This window comes from Leopardus geoffroyi, chromosome C1 (assembly GCF_018350155.1).
Source record: "Leopardus geoffroyi isolate Oge1 chromosome C1, O.geoffroyi_Oge1_pat1.0, whole genome shotgun sequence".
NCBI classification, from domain to species: Eukaryota; Metazoa; Chordata; class Mammalia; order Carnivora; family Felidae; genus Leopardus; species Leopardus geoffroyi.
In genome coordinates, this window is record NC_059328.1 from 140,008,686 (window position 1) to 140,034,072 (window position 25,387).

Genomic DNA, 25,387 nt, shown 5'->3' on the forward strand with positions numbered 1-25,387 from the left:
CTTGATTTCTCCAGAGAAATGCTATTGTTTTAACATACTGTGATTTTTTTTTTTTTCATTTAGAATTGATGGGTTCATTTTAGTAATCCCCAGAGAATTTTGAATGAGGGATGATGACCTGATTCTCTACTCTGTTCTCTATGAATAGACTCCTGTCATGGTTGGAATGGGGATCATTCACCTTGGTAGCATGAGCAAATTTCATTGATCTGAGAGAGACTTTAGAGTCTTAAATGCAGCTCCTGAAATGTAGTGATGAGGACTGGGTCCGAGTGAGGAAAATGCCATGCCTTGGGGCTTTTTGGTTGGTAGCTGGCAGAGCTGACCCTGGAGTTTCTGCCCCCTGATGACCAGCCCAGAACACTTCCTGTTGTATTATTTTCCGATGGCGTATGCTTTGAAGACCCTCAAACGCACACATTTTCAGGTTAGCATTTGTGGTCCCTCATAGGGGGTTGCTGAGATCAGAGAGAGCACTGAGATCCTTAGCCCTAGAGGGCACCAAAGCTGGTGGTTTGACCTTAGTGACTACCCGTGGTCTGCCTCATTATGTCTTTATCAGCCATCATTGTTATTTGTCCTCCTCTTAAAAGTTCTAGAAGGTATTTCATGCTTCTGATGAGATAGGTGGTTTGATACTTTGGAGAACGCATAAATTGGAACATGGCATCTTCATAGATTATTGAGTGGTAGAGCTGAAAGCATCTGGATCCAGATGAGAAGCTAGCCCAGGGTGGTTATGTGACTCCCCCCAAGTTCACATTACCTGCAGAGCAGGAATGAGGCTGTGTATCTTCTGGCTCCGAGTCCTATGGTCATCCCATCCCGTTCAGTCTTAGCCCTTTAAACGAGGGACTTGTCAACCCTAATCATTTAGGGTTTAGAATGTGGTGGGAGAAAGGTTACATGGTCTCCTCCCAGCTGCCCCCTCTACCCCTCTGTATTGTCTCTCCAAGGATCTAAGGACAGGTACTGTCCAAGGCAGTGTTGTGTGATGGAAAAGCATACACTTTTGAGTCAGACCTGTGTCTTAATAATGCTGAGACTTGGGCCGATGAATGGCCTACCCAGCTGAAGTTTTCTTTCTCATCTTCAACACGGGCTCATATCTGTTAACACCCCAAAAAAGTTTCAGTGGGAATTAAAAGTTTCTAGTGTGTCACAGTTGCTCAATAAATAGTAGTTTCTTTCTCTTCTGGGTTCTGTTTGCTTGAGGGAGAATCCCACCTTATGTGATATCAGAGGTGGGGGGTGCAGAGATGAGTTATGAGCAGACTTAGAAGATGAGCAAGTTGGTGTTGGCACTGTCTCCTTTATTCCTCATCTCCTGCCATCCTCATGCTCTAGTGGAAATGTGTGAGAGGAGTTCAGTGCAAGTAGAAATAGAAGTTGAACCTCATTTCACTGAGTACCATTGCAACAAAAACATTTTTATAATTAAAGGTGGCCAGTGATGGGCTGACAAGTCACCATTTCACATGTAAGAAAATCCAGGAACAAGAATATTTTCTGAAAAGTGCTTTGAAATCTGTTGCGTATGGACTAGCTTTTAATAGTCAGCATCAGACTGAGCACATTCTAAGAAGTGCACTTGAATGTGTAGCTGTGGACTGCACGGCACATTGTATTCTGAAAGTTTTGAAAAAAAAAAAAAATTAAAGATCAATTCCTTGGAGAAGTTGCCTTAACAAAGCGGTAAGTGTAGTTTTGGAAATATCTCTGGTACAAGTGATTCATGTCCTTATAATGTAATCCTGTTCTTCACATCTTTCCCAGACGGCCTAGTGGCCCTGGGTTTCTTACTGTACCTCAGAAATCACTGCACCTGGCTTGTCACCTGTCGGGGAGGAAGGCTGCGTCTTCAGGCTTTGAAATGAACACAGTGTGAGAACAAAGGGCTGGCTCCACCGTTCTGCTTCTCTTGTGATTTATATCGCTTGTAGCCATTGCTTATGTGTCCCAGGGGAAGGGATGGCAGCTCCCTGATGTTAAACTCCTGGAGTCTTTTATGTTAAGTTGTTTAATATTTATGTGCCAAGGAACATAAACACAAAGTTGTTCCTGGTAACTGACACTCTTAAGTTTATAAAGTAGAAGAGAAAATATGCCCTACAGAATAGTCTCCTAGTTGTGCAAGTACCATTTTCTGGCAGTTTCACTCTGGTGTAATTTCCCTAATGCTCCTGCCAGAAACCGAATTTGGGGAGGAGAGTCATGAGTATTTTGTTGAACCATTAAAGAAACATTGATGTAAAAAGTTCAGTAGAAACGGGGAAATAAGACCAAAAGATGTTCTACACAAAGGAAAACGAGATACAGATCCTGTAATACTGATTTTAGAATTTTCTTGCTCTGTGGAAAGCATTCGTCGTGATGCTGAGTCAATCTGATTTAAATGGAAGCATAGACACGACCAAACAGCCTAGAGAATATCCTGTGGAAAACTGAGGTCCTGTGCGCCAGGCCCTTGAGTTCACCCCTCTCACCTCACCCCCGGAAAAGGTGGAAGGCTCAGTGCAGGTTTTCATGGGCTGCTGTGAGAACGCCTGGGCCACACCTGGCACAAAGAGCGACCCCATAATACCGAATCTGACTCTGCTTGGGGTTTAGACCTTGGAAGTGTTATCCAATAGGATTTCCTCCTGTGTTTACGGGAGGCGCACTTGGGAAGCCAAGTTGCTCTTCACAGGCTAGGCTTCACATTTGCATCTGAATTCATGAAAATCTTTGTAGTGAAGACCGAGCTTCCTGCTGTTAAATGTGGTCTGCCCGCTGCTCTGCCCACACTGGCTGGCTGGTGTCTGGGAGAGGCAGAGACGTTTGCGCTGGGCAGTGAGAGGCGGACAGCTCTGGCTTTTGTGGCAGCAGCACCTAGTGGCAGAAAATGAGAGTGAGGGAAGCAGATTTGTCCGTGGGCAGATCATTTCCCACTTCAGTGACAGGCGGGAAAGTAAGCATTAACTTTCTGCACCCCCCACTTCCTTCAGTGTTTTTGTTTTTTTCAAGTGGTAAGAAAATTAACTTCTAATCAAGGGGGAGATCTGCTCATGCTGAAGATTAATTCTCTAGTGAATGTTTTTCCAGTGTCTGTAAGTAAGAGATTTTAAGTGGAAATACTGGTCTCTCCTACCGATCACGTGGCAGCATTCCTGGTCATTGATGTGTTTGACGAGATTTGGAACGTGAATATATTACAGTGCAGATGGTTAGAAATTCACTCCCTTATTTTTTCTTAGCATCTTTGAATTGGGAGGGATAGCTTCAAAGTCCTTTCTGATTCCCAAACCCTGGATCTCTGATTTCTGGATGAGCAGGAATTGAGTTGAATGTGTAGGATATTATATATCCCAGAGTACCCAGATGTTTCATCTGCTGAGAAAGGCGGAGAAAGGAGGTACTTTAACCAAATCAGGACCTCAGAGTCAATCTCTCATCTATGGGGGAAGAATCACACCATTCCCTTCATCTTATTAGCAAGCCTACAGCTGGCGTCCTGCTATCTGACTGTCGTCGGGAAGCCAGGATATCAAAAATGACATAAGTAACCCCAAAACATTAAACATGATGTTTCGTTTCAGGATGATGAAATTAACCAGCAGAGCCAGCTGGCTGAAAAGCTAAAGCAACAGATGTTGGATCAGGACGAGGTAAAGAATGCAATAAATTTTTTTTTTTTATGAAGTTCTCTTATTACTCTTTGTTGTTGACATTTGTTCCAGAAATTTAATTTGCACAGAATTTTTTCAAAAATCATTGAGTCATGTGGACATTTCTTGGTAGATTTCCTTTGAATGCCTGTTAAAAGCTGAGTTTAGAAAATGAATGTCTGACTTTGTAGACATCTGAGGTTTTGAGAGTGCATAGCTGGTTGCTACACTTAGTCTTTGAAGAGCAGAGATAAAGGAGTTCTGTGATTGGACAAGGACGATTCTAACTCCTCATACCCAGTGCCTAGCACTCCCATTTCTTGCTGTTTTAGTTCTTTTCAGCTTTGCAAATCAGCCGGCTCAGGTCTTTGATATATACTGTGTTCTTGTGCTACCTTGTAGGAGGTAAAAAACCAAAAAACAAAAGTAGAGGTAGAGGGGAGGAGAAGGCAAAGAGGAAAGGGCTCAATTAGTATGTGTTTGATATAGTAAAAAGGAGGCAAGTTGGTTTCAGTCTTTCCCTGGATGGTGTTGAGTTCTCCAGTGAATGTCTTTATTACGTTGTGTTTTGCCAAGTATTTAACAAACAGGAACCCAAACAAAGGATAGATAGCCAATCTGTCAAACATAGATGATTAGTTTCTCTTGCTGAGGACCACCTAAGTATTTTTTCTCTTTTGTGCTTTAGGGTACTTTCTGCTTTGTTGCAAAAGTGCTACGGATTGGATTACATGATACAGGTCCAGCAGGTGGCTTGAGTTCATGTCCGTAGTCCCAGCCTTCCCATAGACCTAATTCTCTCTATAACCATTCCTTTCTCCTCCTCTTTGCTTCCCTTCATCACTTCAGGACAATGATTATACCACCTGTTCAAACACTTCCCTTGGCAGGGAGATCATCTATGCCTTTGCAGTCAGACCAACCATATTTAATTGATTTTCCTCTTTTTTTTCATAATTAAATTTTTTTTTTATTTTTAAAAGAATTTTTAACATTTATTCATTTTTGATAGAGAGAGATAGAGCACGAGTAGGGGAGGGGCAGAGAGAGGGAGGCACAGGATCTGAAGCAGGCTTAGGGCTTCAGGGCTTGAACCCATGAACTATGAGATCATGACCTGAGCCAAAGTTGGACACTCAACCAACCGAGCCACCCAGGCTCCTGAATTGAGTTTCCTCTTGCCTGTAGTTGAGTTTTTCATCTGCTCAGTGTCTCCTGCCTTCTTCCTCCCTTTTGATTCCTTTGCATCTCCAACTTGGTACAATTGCCTATGATAAACTTCCTTGTTGTTACATTTAAAACTCAGTATTGTTTTTCTATACAGCCAAGGCAATATCTGTTCTGATAGGAAAATCAGAAAACACAGTAAGCACGAAGATAATGAAAATATCCATAAGCCTACTCATTCACTTTTAACTAATGTGAATGTTTGGGATATATTCTTCTATACACTCATGATCAGTATTAAGAAAAATTGGCAATTGCTTTATACTGTTTTGGTTGGCTCTGAAATGGACCTGTTACAATGTGAAATAATGGTAACGTTAAAAAGCCAAGTGGTATTATTGTCATCCTCAGAGATGATTCCCTTCATTCTTTGTTCACCATTTGGAATAGCCAGCCAGCGGAATAGCCAGCCAGCCACAGAGGAGGGTGATTTTTGATGTGTTATCAGTTCTTTGAGTGAAGCCTACCTAGCTTTAAAGTTAAAGAAAAAAAAAAAAAAACAAAACCTAAAAACACTAGAAAGAAAAACAGATACTTGAAACCTCATGCTATTTTTTTTTTTTTTGGCATCTGTATATACAGTAAGGTTTCTAGGCATCCTGAGCATCCTATATCTGTTTTTAAAGTTACTTTATTTTGGAGTGAGCCCAGAACATAAACACTTGAACATTACACTCACCAGTTCTATGCCATCTCATTTCCCCAGCTTTTGGCTTCCACAAGAAGAGATTATGAGAAGATCCAGGAAGAACTGACACGTCTCCAGATTGAAAACGAGGCAGCCAAAGATGAAGTGAAAGAAGTTCTCCAGGCTCTGGAAGAGCTGGCTGTCAATTATGACCAGAAGTCCCAGGAAGTAGAGGACAAGACCAGGGCCAATGAGCAGCTGACAGATGAGCTGGCCCAGAAGACGGTTGGCACATTTGTGTCTAGGGGGGTGGGACTTTTCCGTTGCTGTTCCTGTACTTATGTTGATGTCTGTTGACAGACACTATATAGGAAGGCAGTTGGCAGAATGGTTCTTCAGTGTTAGATACATTCTCTGAAATCCTCCAATAATTGAAATGGTAGTTCATGTAGGTGACGTTTGTCTACACATCCCCGAACTGCATATTGTTTCATATCCAGGGGATTTATAACATTAGCGCGGATGCCTTGTGAATAGTCAAGAGCATGCAGACTTTGGAGCCACAAAAATCCTTGTTAAAATTTCGACTTTATAACTATTAGGCCTTAATGAACACAAGTAAACTTCATGAGTATTTGTTCCCTTATCCGTTAATAGCATACACCTTTCAGTGACAATTTGTATAAAGCACTTAGCACAGACCTGTGCATATGCTACAATACCAATAGATAAATCTCAAAATGTTATATAAACAAGTGAGAGTAGGTGACCGAAGGAAGGTGTGGGTTTCACTCTTGTTTGTACCCTCCTGATGGAAACTCATTCCTTCCACACAGTTTCTTGTCCTAGCCTAGAACTGATTGTCCTGGTGTGTTTGTCATCCTGTTTTACACCAGTGCTTCAGTCTGCACATTTCCTAAATTTCAGATTCTCCCAGTCAAAGATGCCACAGTTCTGCACAGTGAGCTAGTGGCAGCAGGGACAGGGAGCACTTGGTGACGTGGCTGGTGGCAAGATGTTTCCATTTTGTCCTTTTCTACTTGGAAAATGGGTGGTGGGAAACCGAGTGGCTCTAACTGGCTGCTCTTGGCACCTTGGCCCAATGGCCTGCTATCATAGGATTGTGCCTAGCCTGCTTTATGGAAGACTTCCAGTCCTCCCAGGCAAGGGGTAGCAGTTGGTGCAGGAAAGCTCTAACCTGCTGACTGTACAGCTGATGAAAAAGGCTCCTAACTCCGTATATTCAACTGCACGAAGGAAGACGTTTAAATGGCTTTCCAAGATGTGAACTATTGCTTCTGTGGGTTTTAAAAACAAAACGAAGTAAGTGGTGGCAAAACCAAAAAAGAAACAGAAAACAAACCAGAAATCACTTAGGAAAGGAGGAGGCTTAGGTTTTCTCTGCTTACTCTTTTCTACAGGATTCTTTAATTAGTCCTTCATATTATTTGCTTCTCAAAATGATGGAACATTTTCCATAATAGGGTCCTTATTTTCTGCCAAGCCAAAGTATTACTAGACTGGTATGGGGTACTATTTTCAGTCAGATCATTAAAAAGTGCCCTAGGAAAATAGCTGCATATGGAAGAATTTCGTAAGTGTCTTTGCATTGACCTCCACAGCTCTGAAATTTAGGGAAATTATTTTCTTTGCTGGCTGAGTTAATACCAAGACACCAAAATATGACTATTCTACTGATGTTGAGAGTTCGTTAAGCTCGTTGTAAATATCTACCTTCTGGTAACATACACGAGGGATGGGAAAGAGATGGGTTGTTAATGTTGGCAATAAAATGGAGCTACTGCTATATGTTGAGACGAGGACTTGACTCATTTTAAAAAGAGATGAGAGTGTTCAATTCAGCTTCACTGTGAAGGTTAGAAAACTTTTCATAAGTTGTTTTCTAAACTGATGAATGTCTCTCCGGGCCTTCCAGACCCATCTATTACTACGAAGTCAGATGGGGATCTGGAAATGGCCCAGGGAGCAGGTTGGTTTGGAAATGGGGGTGGGGTGTTTGCAGGTATGTTTGGACCCTGGAAAATGAGGACCAAAATGGAACATCTTGTGGGTAGGAAGATGTGATCACATGCTGTCAGCCTAAGGGCTCCCTTTGGGCTTTATTTTTTAATAACTTATTTCACCACCACAGAGATTGTGACATAATATGTCGACGCAACGTACCAGGCCATGACAAATTCTCCTTTTTTCTCAGAGAATGCAGTGTTCCGCTATAGTTCAACTTACGTCGAGATCGCATGAAATGATAAGAGAACTCCATTCTACATTATGTTGTCATTCTTTGTAGTACTGTGGGTATGAATTGATGGGCAGCTCTTTTAATTTGCTGTTAAAATGTGTTTTTCAGACTACATTGACAACCACACAGAGAGAGCTGAGCCAGCTACAAGAGCTTAGCAACCACCAGAAGAAGAGGGCTACTGAGATCCTGAATTTGCTGTTGAAGGATTTGGGGGAGATAGGTGGAATTATCGGCACCAATGATGTGAAGACTGTAAGCCAGCCCTTCCTTTTGCCCCCCCCCCCCCCGCCTCCCAATCCATGCGTATAACGTGTGATCCTAAGCAAGCGGTGTCTGTGCTTTATTCTCCTAAGTATCTAATGCTCAGTACAGTGTTTTGCACCTGCCACCTACTTGTTACTATTTGAACAAATGAACCAAGGGCTGAATGAATGACTAAGAATGACTGGGTTTGGAAAAGAAGAAAAAAAATTACCTTTCAAGTAGAAGAGATGTCTTCAAATTTTGGTTGGCCTTATGCAAATTGTGTTATTTCTCAAACTTATATGCCAATGTCACAGAAGTTTGGAATTGGATAGTTTAAACAACACTTCTAATCTCAGAATTGTGTTTCTCTTTTTCTGTGAGAACCCAGCAGAATGAAAATTCCCCAACCAATTGGTATGAATTAGGAAAGCTTTCAGCTGAAAGTAATAGGATTCTAACAGTGGCTTAAAAAATAAATCCACATTTAATTATTCACAATATGAGAAGTCTAGAATTTGCTATTCAGGTTGTGATCTGCATCGCCTGGGAGTTTGTTGGAAACTTGGAGTTTGTACAGACTCTCAAGCCCACTGCAGACCTACTGAAATTAGAATCTGCATTTTAACAAGATTGTCCAGGTCATTCTAACCTTATTAAAATTTCAGAAGCAAATTTTGGTCCAGTGTCCCAATGATGTCAAGGATTCAGATCTTTTCTTTGTTTCCTTTCTGCTTTTGTTAGCTTGTTATCTTTTTACATTCTTAGAATTTTGTCTTGTGGTAGCAAGATAGCTGCTATGGCACCGAGCATCGTATCTTCCCACAACCACATCCAAGGCAGAACGGGTTGAAAAGGCAGCCAGTTTCCATCCAGGATGGAACTATATCCCAGAAGTCCCTGATAGATGTCCCCTTATACCTTACTAGCCAGAATTGGGTTACATGGTCACCCCAAATTGCAAGGGAGGCTGGCAAAGCAAAGGGAAATAGTATTGCTGTAATTGGCTTCAACGAACCATGATAAATCCCCTGGAGTTGTGCACATTGGTGCTACTGACAGCAAGGAGTAAGGGAGGTGGGAAGAATGGGAGTGGTATGAAGTTTTCCATGAGCCAGGAATAGAGGGACAAAAGAGCATGTGTAATGTTATCAGGCAAGAATGGTTAACAATTGCCGCAGTATAAGGAGATCGAGATTTTAAAAAAATGGCTTTATTAAGGAGGTATAATTGACATAAATTCAGCTGCAAATATTTAAAGTGCATAGTCTGAAAAGTTTTGACATATTATACGCTCATGAAACCATTACCAAGTAAGATAATGAGCATATCCATCACCCCCAAAAGTGTGTGGGACTGTTTGATCTAATCGTTATGCTAAAACCACACTGTTTTGATTACTGTAGCTTTATGATAATAATACAGCACCTTGTACAGAATAGCCATTGATAGCTGTGGTGGATTTTGGCAAGCCAGGGAATAACATTATATTGTTTAACGTCTACTTCACAAGGCCCTAAAATCAAATTCTTTGAGGTTAGCCCTTTAAAAGGCTGAATTCTACCTCAGCCTTTATGGGCACACTCAGGGTTTGAGTTGGGATTGTTAAATACTAGAAAAGGCTCCCCAGATTCCTTCTGTTTATAGACATTTCTGGGAAACATAGAAATCACTTCTTAGATGACATAACAGATCTAGGCTTAGAGTATACAACCTTTTGTAAACCTAATCATTCTTTCATAGAACCTCTCTTGTAACTGCATATCTCATGAATCTTTGCAAATGAATCTAATTTTAGCACTGAATTCTCACTATTAAGATCCAGTTTGGTGATTTTATATATGGGGATTTAATTTTTAGAAGCATGCTGGCTTTGGTGTTGAGCTATAAACTTCTGAGATTTGGGTGATTAAATGGCCCTTGCAATATGAAGGTGGAATTGATTTATGAGAAGTTGGTGCCTGCTGCTGATAACGATAAGGGAAGATATTTTTATGCTAAGTTCTAAAATAGAGCTAATGAGAAATGCTAATGAAATCAAGAAGTGTCTGGATGCTTCGGCATTAAAAAAAGAGTCCTTACCTTTGGGAATCTGAAATATGATTGAGATTATTTTTAAATGCTCAACTGGATGTTTTCCGGATATTTTTGGATTCCAGACATTGGATGCCTTAGTTAATTTCATTGATAACTAGTTATTTTCATTGATAACTCTCACTCAGAGAGCATCATATTCTTAATCATTATGAAGTTTGTTTTTTCTTACAGTTATGATTTAATCATTAGGGCAATGAGAGCTAAAGGGGAGGGGTTATGGGACTTTGGGCAATTTCACTTCACTTCTTGAGGCTTCACTTTCCTGATTTGTAAACTAACGAGATGAGCCCACATTATCTTAAAGGTTGTCAGCTCAGAAATGTCATGAGTTACACATATATTTTTTAAATCTGTATTTTGGGTATGGAGTATTGGTTATGAGTATTCAACTAAAGTAATTCTTTTATCTAAAACAATGATCAGATCAGGGAAAACTTTGTCAGTGATCCTGTTTTCTGTTCCTGAAACCCTATTCAGTTCCCACAGTCCCTTCTTTTTTTTTTTTTTTTTTAATAATTTTTAAAAAATATTTATTTATTTTTGAGAGAGAAAAAGACAGAGTGTGATTGAGGTAAGGGGCAGAGAGAGAAGAAGGCACAGAATCTGAAGCAGGTTCCAGGCTTGAAGCTGTTAGCACAGAGCCTGATGCAGGGCTTGGACTCACCAACTGAGAGATCATGGCCTGAGCCAAAGTCGGACGCTTAACTGACTGAGCCACCCAGGTGCCCCCAACATGGTCCTTCTGGTCGTACCTTGGGATAAGGGGAAAAGATGTCCTCACTTCAAGAATACAACAGGCTCAGACAGCAGGGAAATAGAAGAACCCACATTTATCCAGCTTAATCATGTCTTCAAACGTTTTTAGAGTTCAGGCAATACTTTGTTTAGTCAGCAAAATGAGACCAAGAAATGATGCCATGAGCCTAGAGTTCACTTTATCTGGGTTTATTAGTGAGCTTCCTCTTCTTGTCTTGTTTACCAGGCTTTCTTTAAAACAAAGATTTCCAGAAGTCTAACCACACACCAAATAGAAAGTTGAGGCAGATTAAATGAAAGGGATTGGATTAACTGCCAAATTTTCTTTTGACTTTGGGTCTGGGGAGGTGGAGATGAAGAATTTTAAGCATCAGGGACCCTGCTATGGCTGAGCAGAGAGGAGGATAAATGCTCCAGATCCTGGGCCTGATCAACCCTCATCACCAACAGCGCCACTCCCGTCAGCCTCTTCAACACAGCCTTGGGTCTGGAGGGTCCAGGGTTTCGGGGTCCCAGCCCCCAGCCAGAAAGGTGGCCCCCAGGAAGTCTAATGTCTCCAGTCCCCTCCTGTCCTTCAAGCTCTCGGAAGCAACCGCTTCAAGCCTTAGCTGTGTACTGCACTAACAAAGCAAATGGACATTTCTGGGCATTAAAAAAAGAAGAAGAGGAAGCAGCAAAAAAGGACTCCTAGTGCCATTCTGACTCTTAGGTGTTAGAATGTGAACAGTCACCTCACCTGCCTTTTACTTGGCCTTGAGATGGCACCTTGCGTAGTCACTCCATGCTCTAGGGACCTGGAGTGGTGGGTATGGAGGTGACTTCTAGTAGGCGGGCAGGCAGCATCTCATGCCCATGTGAAGGCAGTCTTTTCTTCTGGATTAGTCATCTCTGTTGGATCATGCGGTTTAGTGTGTACTGTTGGAGTCATTGTCAAACCCAGGGGAGAGTTATAAATAACACTTCTTGATTCTCCTTTTTTTTTTTTTTTAATTTTTTTTTTTTAACATTTATTTATTTTTGAGACAGAGAGAGACAGAGCATGAACGGGGGAGGGTCAGAGAGAGAGGGAGACACAGAATCCGAAACAGGCTCCAGGCTCTGAGCCATCAGCACAGAGCCCGACACGGGGCTGGAACTCACGGACCATGAGATCATGACCTGAGCCGAAGTTGGACGCTCAACCGACTGAGCCACCCAGGCACCCCTCTTGATTCTCCTTTTTGAAATAACAGTGTACTGGGCTTACTGAAAACTTTACATTTACATGACTGAATATATGAACTCTTAAGTGGTTAAAACAAAACAAAACAAACAAAGCAAAAACAACAAAAAGACAACCTGATAGTAAAACCATTTGTTTGGAGTATTGTTTGTTTTTTGTTTTGTTTTGTTTTGTTTTGTTTTGCTTTGTTTCCATCAGACTTAAAATCTTTCAGACCTCCTAGGACAAGAGTGGGCTGCAGAAGTTATGGTTCTGGTTTGGGGGGAAGAACATCCAGCTTTCATATTGGAGGAAGCCTATTATTGTATATACTCTTTTACTCTTCCCCAATGCACATATCTGGACATGGAGTATACAAAATGTCCTCGTCTACAGACAGAGCTGGAGAGGAGGAAGTGTTTGTTCCCTTCCCAAAATGCCATACCTGTTGGTTCAGTGTTTTTCCATGAGGAGCTGGTGTAGGTTGTGAATTCCACATGAAAGAGATAGATGTTCGCTTACCTTTCTGGTAAGCTGGACCACATATAGGACATACCTGGTGAGGCTCAAGAATAAGCTTCTCATGTCTGCTCCACGTTGGACCAATCACAAAGGCACAACAAAACTGCATGGAAAGATTAGGGGTGTTTCTTATCCATTATCTACATGCATGCTATTGGGTTTAAAAAGTAATGTGATGAGGAATGGTGTTGGGAGGCAAATCATTATTGGCAGTCGGAATTATAATTGGCTTAGCAAGAAACTCCATTAAAATAAGATGGTAGATAAGATTCTAGATTTTCGTTCTGTTAACATAGATTCTGCTTTGTGTTGATAGACACTGGAGTCATTTAACAAATACTGTTGTGGAATTCCTAGGGGAAGGTTGACCCCAGTTTACAGGCGTTGACTGCTGTCTAGTATACTTCCTCTCTGCTACCAGTTTTCAGGACTGATACACGAGTCCATATTCTAGCTCTTAAACTTTCACTGAAAAATCATCATATGATGAGTCAATGACAGCAGTACTGACAAAAGTAGGCAGTTGCACTGTGGAACATTAAAACCATAGTTGGAATCATTGTCTTTAGAACCAATTGAAGCCTGTATTTGTGGGCTGGGTACTGGACAGCTCTCTTGTTTTCTCCTGAGGTGCTAGGATGCCCTCTGGTGGCTAAACAAAATATGCACACAGTTACTTTGCTTATTTGGTCAATTGCTCTTCAAAAGCATCTTTGCCTCTCTGCAAATGAGCTTCTATCCCAAGTACCTTGCTTCAGTTTTTGTTTCCAGTTGAGCTCTGAAACTCAGACACCAAATATGAGATCGTGCAGGAATGCTGGCTGTCAGAATCTATCTTTCTAAAGGTGGATTCAGACTGTTAAATTCTCAGGTAATTTTAAATAATGCATACTAAATTCTTGTTTCCTTAGAAGGGGCAGGCACAGAGGGGCGCCTGGGTGGCTCAGTCGGTTAAGTGTCCGACTTCAGCTCAGGTCATCGTCTTGTGGTCCATGAGTTCAAACCCCCCATCGGGCTCTGTGCTGACAGCTCAGAGCCTGGAGTCTGCTTCTGATTCTGTGTCTCCTTCTCTTTCTGCCCCTCCCCTACTCAAGCTCTGTCTCTCTCGCTCTCAAAAAATGAATAAATGTTAAAAGGGGGGGTGTAGTCACAGAGATGGAAATATTGATTGGTAGTAAGTGAAAAGTCATGTAGGAAAACCTTCATTTGGTAACAACACATTCTTACTAGATTTTTTTTTGTTTAATTGAAGACTATATAGAAAATCCTTTTTTGTTTCAACAATTGCTTATAGAAGCATATTCACATTATTCTACTTCTCTGTCTGAATAGCAGACTATAGAGAACATAACTGAAATTTTTATTTGAGTTCTTATAGGGACTCAGAGTCCCCTTCAGGAACACTGGTGCTTGTAGTTATTCTAGAAATGTAAGGTATAAGACATTGAATGGAATACCTCATCAAAGTTAGCTCTTTTTAAATATTCAGTGTCTTTTTCCTCTGATATAATGTCTTTTATCTTACAAATTAAATGTAATCTAATTTTTTTTATTAAGGATTCATTAATTAAGGATTATATTTAGTAGAGGTTTTTAAGTCAGTCTTCCCCGAGGTTTCAGAAAACTTGGGGGATACACACACACACATGCACACACAGTGAACATACAAGTAATTTTTAGTGATCATTTTCAGCTTGTGGTCCTATCATTAGGGATCCTTAATCAGAAATCCAGAGACATCTTGAGGATCCGTGGACAGATTTTAGGGGCCCCATGAAGCTCTGGAAATTGTAGGCAATAGTTGAGCATATTCCTTCCTGTGCTCAGTTGGCAGATGTGAACGGAGTCATTGAGGAGGAATTCACCATGGCCCGCCTGTATATCAGCAAGATGAAGTCGGAGGTCAAATCCCTGGTGAACCGCAGCAAACAGCTCGAGAGCGCCCAGATGGACTCCAACAGGAAGATGAATGCCAGTGAGCGGGAGCTGGCAGCCTGCCAGCTGCTCATCTCCCAGGTAGGTCACCCCTCTTTCCCTTATGTCACTCCCTTGACCTCTTGAAATCTGCTTCCTCTGTGCTCTTACTGGGACAGTACACGATTGGGTGCACGATAGTGATAGTCGGTGGACTTTGCTTTATGTAAGACTTGTCCATGGCCTCCCCAGGCAATGAGAGCCCAGGCTTATTCTTAAGGCTAGATTTTGTTGTGTGAATTGCACGAATTCCCTTCAATCCCTTTTTAAAGGATGTGTCTACACATCCCTAACTATGTATGGATACAGAGGTAGGTAGGTAGAAATCTGTAATGAGTGGATGAGATTGGATAGAATCTAAATCTCCTATCACCTAAGGCAACATTCCTTCAGCTTTTAATCCCTACCACAGGTCCGATTTAATATGTGAAAACAGAAACTGTTGCCACTACTGCTATTATTAATAATAGTGGCAGGTAACATTCTATTGAGTGTTTACAATGCTCCATACACTGCACTGAGCACTTTACATGCATTATCTCACTTGATCTTTAAAAAAATCCTGGTGGGCAGGTTTTATTATTATTATTCTTATTTTTCAGATAAGGAAAGTGAGACTCAGAAAGATTAAATATATTCTGCCCAAACTCATATAGCCAGTGCAAGGCAGATCGGGGACTCAAACCAAAGCTTGTGTGAACACAAAGGCTTGAAGGGATTTTCAAGCCCTGGGGCACGTTTCCTCTGCCCTGGGAGTAAGACTGTTCTTCTTCCCACTGGAATGGCATTTTCATTTTAGGGAGGTGGTTTCAGAAGACAGCAGTCTAGTTTCTGGTCTGCCACTGATATCTGAGCTGGGTGTTTGGGGTTTGAGGTTTCTGTTGAGTGGTATAGGGAGAGCTGCTCACTGCCTTACACCAGGCATTAAAACAGCTGAAATCATTTGCAGGAATCTGATACCAGCATGGAGTGGAGCATCAAATAATACTGAGAGGCAGACAAAAGCATACTTCATTCTGGTATGCTTGTAAACACAGTAATATGTAATCATAGAACCAGCTCTAGCCGCCTCGTGTCCCGCCATAGTAATCTAAGAGATGCAAATTAACGCATCAGGTTTCCATTTTATAACTGATGTAATAAGCAAAAATGTATTGAAAAGATTATTTAGTGCTGGTGTGTGATAGTGAAATTTGTGTACATTGCTGAGAAAAGTATAATTGGGTCAGTCCTTTTGGAAAGCACCTTGGGAATCAAAAACCATACAAATGTAAGTCCTCTGGTGCAGGAATTTCACTTACGGTATTTTCACTGATAATGAAAATGCAAAAATTTTATTTTATATGTTATCATTTCCTGATTAAAATATGAAAAGCCTGTATGGAAGATGTTAGGTGCAATGTTACTTACATTATAATAAAATAAAATACCCAAATACCTATTCATAGGCTGATAACATAAAGTTGCATGGGAGAATGCTATGTAGCTCTTACAAAGAATTTATGAAATTCAGCCATTTGAAAAGTTTAATTATATAAAGGTAAACGAAAATGAAAATGCAGAGTTATATTTATGCTTATACCTTGCAACTTTATACAATATGCATTCATACAGTTAAGATCAGGAATAGTTGATAAGTTAAGAGTGGTTTATGGGTGAAATCTTGCTGGATTTGCTTTATTTGACATTTTTATGATTTAAAAAACTTGAGAAAATAATAAACGTTAGGGCATGATATCCAGGTCACCTGTTACACTGATAACATGTGATTTTGGAAGGTCCCACCCCTAACATTTGGAGACCAAGGCAAGAGTGCAAATCGAGGTCCCTCAGTCTGCACCCTGCTGTCTCCTCTTTTCATCTTGACACACCAGCTTCCGTGTCTAAGTCCCTTCTGCACTGTCTGTGAACTGGTGAAACTGTGTCACTGTCAACTCTAATCTATATAACTTGATGACAGAAGCTGCAGTGTCAGCCCTGGGAGTGGGCTTTAGGGCCACTGGAGTAGTGAGTTTCTGCATTTCCAGTACCCAGAGTGTGGTCTAGAAGGAGACATGGGTCCTACATGGCACACCCCCTTAGCCTACAGACTCTTGGCTCAGTGGAATGAGTGTAGCCAGAGGCCAGCCCACATGGGGTGCTCTAAAGTATGGGGCTCAGGATCGAGGGCTCAGTTGCCCAGGTCTTAGAGTGACATTGACTTTGGGCATATGAGATCAGAGTCAAGAATATTTGAATGTTTCAGTGTCACAGGATACCTACGTTAGTGCTTTCTACATTAGCGACAAATGTAGCCTTCTTTTGGGTGCTGCTTTGTAGTCTCTTACAATTTACACAAAGCCAAATATTCAATCATTATTTCCTGGGGTAGGTTAGACCTTGGCTCTTTATTTTCTGACACGATCTAAGGAATCTGACAAAATATTTCCAGCTAAAATGCTATTATCTTCTTTGTTGACACTCATCCTTTTCACCAAAAGCTACACTTATAACATGACTGCTCCACCTGAGTCCATTTCCCAGAGGTTATTTCTTTAGATTAGAGCTCATTCTCCAGGGTTTTCCTTCCTTAATGTGAACACTGTACATCTTGAGGGAGGGGTGTCTACCTATTTCCATCTGCTTAGAAGGGCCAACTGTCTTTATTCAGTCAATGAGCTCCCATTCATTCATTGGTCCCACTAATATTTATTAGGTATCTACTCCATACCCTCATGGAGCTAACAAGTAAAAAGAAATAGATAAGTCATGTAGAAGTTGGGTGCTGTAAGAAAGTGTTGGGACCTGAGTGATAAGGATTCTGGGAGGGTAGGCAGGAGCACTTCCTCAGGAGAGGAAAATGTAAAATGCAAGGTCCCCGACACAGGAATTGGTGTGCTTGAGAGACAGAAAAAGAAAAGACACAATGTTTGAGTTCCGAAGACAGAATCCACAGGTGTTCGTTCAAAGAATGAAGCCCTCTTCCCTACACATTTTCCCAGTTCTTTCTCTCTAGCACACTCTGTTTTCTACAAGGAGACAAACCAGCTTGGATGTTGGCATCTCGCTTAAGTGGATGGTGAGGAGGGGGATGGCCATCAGAAGGGTCTGTGAGGAATGGGGCAGAGAAGCACAAGGAAGAAACAGAGGACTGTGTTAGTCTGTGATCCCAAATCCCAAGCAGAGGGCAAATATGCATCCTTTGGGTGTTGGTACTCCAAAAAGGGACCCAAGAACTCCTCTGTTGCATTTTCCCATCAGACAGTCCCAGGAAAGTCAGGATGGCAGTTATGGTCACTCATGCCTCCTTTATATCTATTTGCTTATTTAAAGCATGAAGCCAAGATCAAATCCCTGACAGATTACATGCAGAACATGGAACAGAAGAGGAGGCAGCTGGAAGAGTCCCAAGACTCACTTAGTGAAGAGCTGGCCAAACTCCGAGCCCAAGGTAAATAATTGACTACTTTGCAGGTGTTGAGCTCTCGACCCACATCAGATACTCTCTAGTTGGCTGAACTCATAATGTTTAGTTTTGCTCAATTACAGCACTTCTAGATCTACTGAAAACAATGGAATAATTGCGGGGTGAGCAGAAAGAAAGAAAGAAAGAAAGAAAGAAAGAGAAAGAGAAATATCTAGAAGACTGCCCCCACACAATATTTGCTCCTCTTCCCCTTTTCCCTCAGTCCACCCTGCTTCCCGAGTCAGAATCCTCTCTCTTTTCTACTTCCTGCCTCCAGTCTGTCACCACGGCCTCATTTGACCTGCCAGATGCTTCTCTGCTTCTGCTCATCTCTGCCTTCATTTTCACCATCCTTAATCCTAATTAAGAGTTGTGGCTACATCCATCTATGGACAGTCCCACCCCATCTTCTCCTGGCCAGCCACCGTGTTGCTTCCCAGCGGACTATTCTAGAATCACTTTCTATCTTGTGCCAGCCCCATGCCTGTGCCCCTTCCATCGTGTCCCACCGCTTTTAATATAAGGTCTGAATTTCCACCAATGGCTACCTTTACCTTTATCCTATGAACAAGCTCTTCCCTTTGCCAGGCAGCCTTCTGATACTCTTTGCTTAGGGAAGTGCCTGACACATAGGAAACACTCAAAAGATATGAATACATAGAAGACATTCCAGAGAGGTAACTAGAAATGCAAAAGCCAGAACAGGATTAAGAATGTATGCATTGCAGTGAAATGGACCACACGTACTATGAGCTGCAATGAAAATTGTTAGTCCTTTTAGGAAAGCATTTTGAAAACAAATATTAATAATTGTAACACTTTTCACACCTTTTGATCCTCATATCTCAAATATTCATTGCAGAATTCCTTGTATTAGTGGGGGGAAAGGAAAGGAAAGGAAGCCACCTAAATGTCCAACAGTTAATTGAGCTACGGTATGTTTTTTAACAGAACACGTATTGGGGGTGAAGTATGTGGAGGCTGTACAGCCATGCTTACGATGCATCCTTAAATTAAATAAAGATCATAATATGCAATCTTATCTCCACTGTGGTTATAGCATGTAGGAATCAATGGATGCTTGTGTTCCAAGGCCTGTGGATTAATATTTAAAACGAAAATAGTTTTGGTAGGGTAATAGGATTGGTGATGATGCTACCCTGTTTTTATTTCCCTTATTGTTAATATAGTCACTTGCTCAGTAAATACACTTTGTTTCAAATGCCAAGGCAAATTTAAAAAGATCAAGAACATCCTCACCCCCGCTATGACCTTGTCATGTTTTCTTCATGTGATAATGGATGAATGTTAGAGACAGAGTGTTCCCCCTAAGACTTCACACAGCAAAGAACTGTTCTCTCCTGTAAATGGCGTCTGCAGTGGGGCCACTGAGTAGAAATAAAACAGGGGTGAGAAGATCTGAAATAAAGTGGAGCAGACTAGATAGAAAGCATAATGACTTGAAAGTCACTGTTTTAAACCATTTTGCTCCCGCCTGCCATCCCACCTCAGCCTGCCATGGTATGCTCAGGGAGTGCTCCTAAAAGCAAGAATAGGCTGGGCTGGCTCCCCCTGGAGTGTGCCATGCAGCAGCCCTGCCCCAAATATGGGGCTTTCCTGTTTAATCTGGAGAGTATTATTTTATATTTCTCTTTTCTCTCTTCTTAGCCTTAGATTATGTTTACCTGCTCTAGATTCTTAGAGAATAAACAGCTTACCCATGGGAGGTAAATTAGCTCTTTCTGGAACTCTATTAGTGTCATGAATCCAAATGCCACTAACATTCACATGGTGCTTTGTGATCTACATAGCAGGTTAATGTGTACTGCCTCGGGGCTTGCTCACCGAGGCCAGGTGGGGACCGGTTGTCCGAGGTGTGAGGTCATAACCGGACAGGTTGGTTCTGACCTAGAGTGGCCCACTCCAAGTTAGCACCTGTCCCCGACAGTCGCCCCTCCTGCTGGAGCCCTCCTCAGCCAGAAGTCCTCCTCCCAGTCTTGGATACATACCATGGGGTGTAGTCGGTGATGTAAGCTCACGTTTCACTCCGTGGCCATTCTTCCTTTTTTTTTTTATCTTTTTTCTTTTAATTTTTTTTTTTTTTAACTTTTGGATGTGAGTCCTACCAGTTAAATCTTAAATCATCATTTAAAATTCAAAACAGAAAAAATGCACGAAGTCAGCTTCCAGGATAAGGAAAAGGAACACCTGACCCGACTGCAGGACGCCGAGGAAATGAAGGTGTGTATGCCACCCCTCCCGTGGAGCCCAGCACGCATTCGGACCGCACTTTCTTGTTCTAGGGAACTCTGTCTCCTTCAGAGATGTGTGCGGCAGTGTGGGAGGGGGAGGGGAGTGGGGGTGCCGATGCTGGGCAGTCGGAGCCGTTCTCACGGCATGGCCCGGCGTAGGACTGAGATGGAGGTGGAGTGTCCAGAAACCCCACAAAGTCCGTAGTAATAGCCACGTTGTTTTGGTACGTGTTCCTTCCCTGTTCCTGGTGCAGAAGGAAAGAGCAGAACCCGCCTCCCCCCTCCAGCCCCCAGTCCCTACATGGGCCACACTGTTGAGGTTAACTTCTGAAGAAGTGTTTGCCCTTTCTTTGAATGAAAGAAAACATTTCTCCTCTTGACATTTTTATTTTCTCATTTTTTTTGAATATTGATTTTATTTTCAGGAGAGTGCAAGTAGGGGATGGGCAGGGAGAGAGGGGTGGGGGGCAGAGGATCCAAAGCGGGCTCTGTGCTGACAGCGGCGAGTCCATAGTGGGGCTCGAACTCACAAACTGCAAGATCATGACCTGAGCCAAAGTCAGATGCTCAACCCGCTGAGCCATCCAAATGCCCCCTCTCCTTGACTTTTTAAAAGAAGCACTCCAAATTTGAGTTTCCATCTTATACATAGAGATCTTTATGTTTGGTCACATGTAAAGTAGTGAAGGAAAATGTAGGATGAATGACTGGGAAAGATTTTTAGGTGAATAAAGTGAGATATGAGAAAATGTTGAATTTTACTTCATTTTAGGCAGACTACTAGTCCCTTTGGATGTGAGCCCATAGTCAAAACAGTGCCCGTGGTATGATCCTGCCCCAGGCTCACCTTGATGGGCCCCTCTCCTGGTTTCATATGGCTTTGGTGAAGAGCTTTCCTTTGAACATCACCACAAATCTGTGCAGTGGGCAGGACTGGGGCAATTATCTAAATTTTACAGATGAGGCAGTGTATCTTACACAGGTTACATGGCTTGTCTGAGGTCACCTGAGTAGTCAGAGGTCCATGCCCTCTGACTGACCTGGCTAGAGAAGCCATGTAGCCTGGTGAGCTGTAGAAGGTCACGGAAAAAGCTTTTTATTTAATTGAGGGACTGATTTGCTCCCAGGGCCCACTCTGTTTTATGATAGATCTTTGGGTTTTGTTGTGCCAGTACGACAAGGCGGGTTCTGGGGGCCCCAGTTTTGGGACCTGACAGCTGAGGGATGTATGGTAGGAGGCAGAAGCAATCCAGGGCTTGTCATAGTGTGGGCTGTGAGCCAACGAGTGGATGACACATCTCTGCTGGCCTGGCTCGCAGAAGGCGCTGGAGCAGCAGATGGAGAGTCACCGGGAAGCTCACCAGAAGCAGCTGTCCAGACTTCGAGATGAGATCGAGGAGAAGCAGAAAATCATCGATGAGATGCGGGAGTGAGTCGGCCCAGGGGCTCTTGGGATGTGGGGGCAGGCATGGTGTCTTCGGCCAGCCTGGAAGGATGCGGCTTTGAGCTCAGGTCTGCTCGCCTCGCCCTGTGGGCCTTGGGCTCTGCCCTGGGCCGCAGTGGGCTACACACACGTCTGTTTTCCCATCTGGAGCTGAGCCTCGGGGGGCTCTGCTGGGGCAGGTGGCAGGCGGGTGCAGCCGTCCTTCCTCGTGCCCGAGGAGCTGGGGTCATGTTGGTGACTCAGCTGCCCTCATAGGTGGAAACACCGTCTGTATGAAAAAACATATTTAAAAAAACCCTCAGTTGGTCCTGACTCCGGAGTTCTGATAGGTTAATAAATCCTCCAGAAAAGATAGTCAGCTCCTGCTTCCTCCTCACCCGAACTCATAAATGCACCCTGCACAACCCTGAGCTACCTGGTCACATGTGCACACTTTGTAGGGACCTGTGTCTGTGCTCGTGGACCTGTGGCATTTGCCAGAATGACTTCATTGCAGCTTGTCTCTGGGGACACCCCCCCCCTTCAGGGCCATTTTCCTGTCCTGTCATGGCCACTGAAGAACCCCTGCTCCATAATGATCTCTCCCCTCTTCCTCTCTTACCTTCCTGCCTCATTGTCAAAACAAGTCACCAAGCTGGGAAGTACTTTCAGGATCCTCTCCTTGAGGGTTCTTAACATTTTTGCGCAGTGAGTCCCTTGGCAATCTTTGAACCCCTTGGCAGAATAATATTTTTATTTGTTTGTTTGTTTGTTTACTTATTTATTTATTTAATGTTTATTTTGAGAGAGAAAGAGAGAGAGAGAGCAAGCACACAAATGAGGCAGGGGCAGAGAGAGAGGGAGAAAGAGAAAATCCCAAGCAGGCTCCATCCTCAGTGTAGAGCCCGACACGGGGCTTGATCTCACGACCTCGAAATCATGACCTGAGCCATAATCAAGAGTTAGATGTCTGACCGACTGAACCAACCAGGTACCCCTAGAATAACATTGTTAAATGCCACAAATAAAAGATGCAGGAAAACAAAGAAAACCAGTTACGTTGAAATACATTTCCATTCGCTAACACCTCCCCTGCCCCCTGCCCCCTGCTCATTGCCCCCAAGGTATAGACTAAAGGCTCCTTCCACTCCCGCTTTCTGTAGATGAAGAGCCAGATTTCTATATGGGAGTCAAGGTTAAATGAGTTACTTAGGGTCACACTGCTAAGTAGGAATCAAACTGAAGTTAGAGTTTAATTCTCCAGGCTACTGATCCAAATCGCTCTTCAGTGTCTGCAAGCTGCTCGCACAGCATATTTGCATTTTAAAAGAGGAGAATGGTAACGAAGCAAAGTGTAAGTGTTGTGATCCTGGGCTCTGTGCACACTGTCTACCGAAGGCAAGCATTTCGTGTCGTCTTTCCTCTCCTCGTTTTGAACCATCCCCGTGCTATTATTCAGGTTGTTCTTTCCCCTTCAAGCATGTCCTGTGTTCTTTATTCTGATTAATCACCCTTGACATGTTTAACTGGAAGGCGAAAGGAGGGAGGGAAGGAAGGAGGGAAGAGGGAGGGGTGGTAAATGAGTTAGTCAGTAGGTGTAGAAGTTTTGTTGGCCTGTGCCTTTCAAGCAGACTCTGAATTTTTCCTTCAGATAGTGTAGAGTCTGTTCCTTTACAGATGCACAGGCCTGGCCATACAAAAGATTTTGTAAATACTGCATGCAAATGTTGACAAAGTGCCCCCAACCAGATGGCGAGTTTCCCTTTTGCAGCAGCCCCTGGGCTTTCTTTGTATTTTTCTCTCTCTGTACCCACTCCTTGAAGACTTCACACAACTGTCCCTGTGTCAGCCAGGAATTTGGACTTAGAAAATGTTCTCAGATCATCGGACTAGAGAGGCAGGGAAGGTTGAAATGGCCAAATAAGGTTTCCTGAGTGTGGGTGCATGCCATTTGTAGGGCAGACAAAGCAGAATTCTTCTGACTGTGCTGTCTTTCTCTGTTTTTAAAATATCGGCCCTTTTCCTATCTCATTATTTTCCCCCCAAAGCTCTTGCACAAGCCAACTATAAATATATTCTCAAAACCTTATGTTTCATGCCTCTGAGATGTTCCCAGAAATTAGTTTCCACTTCGGCAGGGAGGAAGCTGTGAGGTTGTTCTCTGATCCCTCAAAATCCTCTAGAATTGCCGCCTTTATTGCTCAGAACTAATGGGGTTGGAACAGAACCATGTCTTCGGCTGGGTGACTCGGAAATTCAGACTAATGTGGACTGTATTGCTTTTTCCTCTCAATTTCAGTTTGAATCAGAAGCTGCAGCTAGAGCAGGAGAAGCTCAGTTCTGATTATAACAAGCTGAAAGTGGAAGACCAAGAGAGGGAAATGAAGCTGGAGAAGCTCTTGTGAGTGTGCTTCAAATGTTTCCCCGGCTTTCTCTCCTCCCCGCGGGGTCTCCGCAAGCCTGCGTCCGTGATTCAGATTCCTAAATATTATGGTTAGGTTGAGCCAAGGCTGTTTGTGTGCATTGGTTTGTTTTGTTGATTTATCCGTAGGTGCAAATGGAAATCTCTGATGCCCTTTTGGTGGTTCATAATTCCTTTTTTTGTTTGGTTTTGTTTTCTGTTTTAGATTGCTCAATGATAAAAGGGAACAAGCCAGAGAGGACCTCAAGGGGCTGGAGGAGACAGTGGTATGTCAACATGTTTCCCAACTCACTGTCATCTCAGAGACCTGATGAGTTTGTGATTTGTTGCGTTTGTTTATTATAAAATATCACCTGTGCCCACCTTTCTCACATACCGTCTTAGACAAAACGTTTAGGCAAATTCCATATATTTAGACATTCCATTTAGAAAGAACACTGTGGAAAAGTGAGAATTGTAGAATTTATTCCCCAGCTCTTGACACAATGATTAACCATCAGTCTGTCAGTCCGTCTGTCTGTCCATCAGTCCATCCATCCATGCTTAGTGCTGTGACCATGCAGACCCTGAGTGAGAATTAAACTGACTTGCAAATCAATGACTGCAAGTTTACAGGTTTTGCACACTATAGCTTTTTTTCCATTCAACATTCAAGAGCACCTACTGAGGGCTGGCATTCTTCTAGGTGCTTGGGTTGCATCAATAAATGACAAAGATAAGATCCTGGCACTTGTGAAGCTTACCTTCAGCTGATGGGGAAGACAGATAGTGAATAATAAGGGAGGAAATCATGACCTCCATTAAATGGTTCTGGAAAGTGCTGGCAGAGGTCCCATGAGAAGGTGACTTTTGAGTAGGAACTTGAAGCAGGTGAAAGGGCAAGACTGGAAGGGCCTTCCAGGCATAGGCAATAGCCCATGTCACAGCCCTGAGGTGAGCCCATGCCTGGTGTTTTGGAGTGACAGCAGGGAGGTCAGTGAAGCAAGGAGGAGCTAGGAGGTGGGCACAGAGAGGTCAAGGCAAGAGCAGGTGTAAGCTGGGAAGGGACTTGAGACTCGCAGGGTTTGGGGTAGAAGAGTGACAGATCAGAAGGGCTTATTATTTGAAATCCTGGTTGTTTTTCTTCATCCTGCATCTGAATTCATGACGTTTGTCTCCACTGGTTGACTTCCATTTCAGCTGCTCTGAGGGCCCTCGAGAGGCCTTCAAAGTGCCACACACAGCCTGTGTTTAAAGACAGACCATCCCAAGGTGGCTCTGTCGCGCAATGGATAGCGCATTGGACTT

General features: G+C 42.8%; 1 protein-coding gene across 1 annotated transcript in view; it reads left to right on the forward strand.

Moving 5' to 3' along the window:
• Positions 1-25,387, forward strand: part of KIF5C (kinesin family member 5C) — a 166,228-nt gene that overhangs the window by 105,486 nt on the left and 35,355 nt on the right. The window contains exons 13-21 of the mRNA XM_045479754.1: positions 3,579-3,647; positions 5,581-5,787; positions 7,871-8,017; positions 14,412-14,600; positions 17,871-17,988; positions 20,168-20,244; positions 21,575-21,684; positions 23,978-24,079; positions 24,306-24,366. Of these exons, the coding sequence (XP_045335710.1) occupies positions 3,579-3,647; positions 5,581-5,787; positions 7,871-8,017; positions 14,412-14,600; positions 17,871-17,988; positions 20,168-20,244; positions 21,575-21,684; positions 23,978-24,079; positions 24,306-24,366 (1,080 nt within the window). The remainder of the gene's footprint in view (positions 1-3,578; positions 3,648-5,580; positions 5,788-7,870; positions 8,018-14,411; positions 14,601-17,870; positions 17,989-20,167; positions 20,245-21,574; positions 21,685-23,977; positions 24,080-24,305; positions 24,367-25,387) is intronic.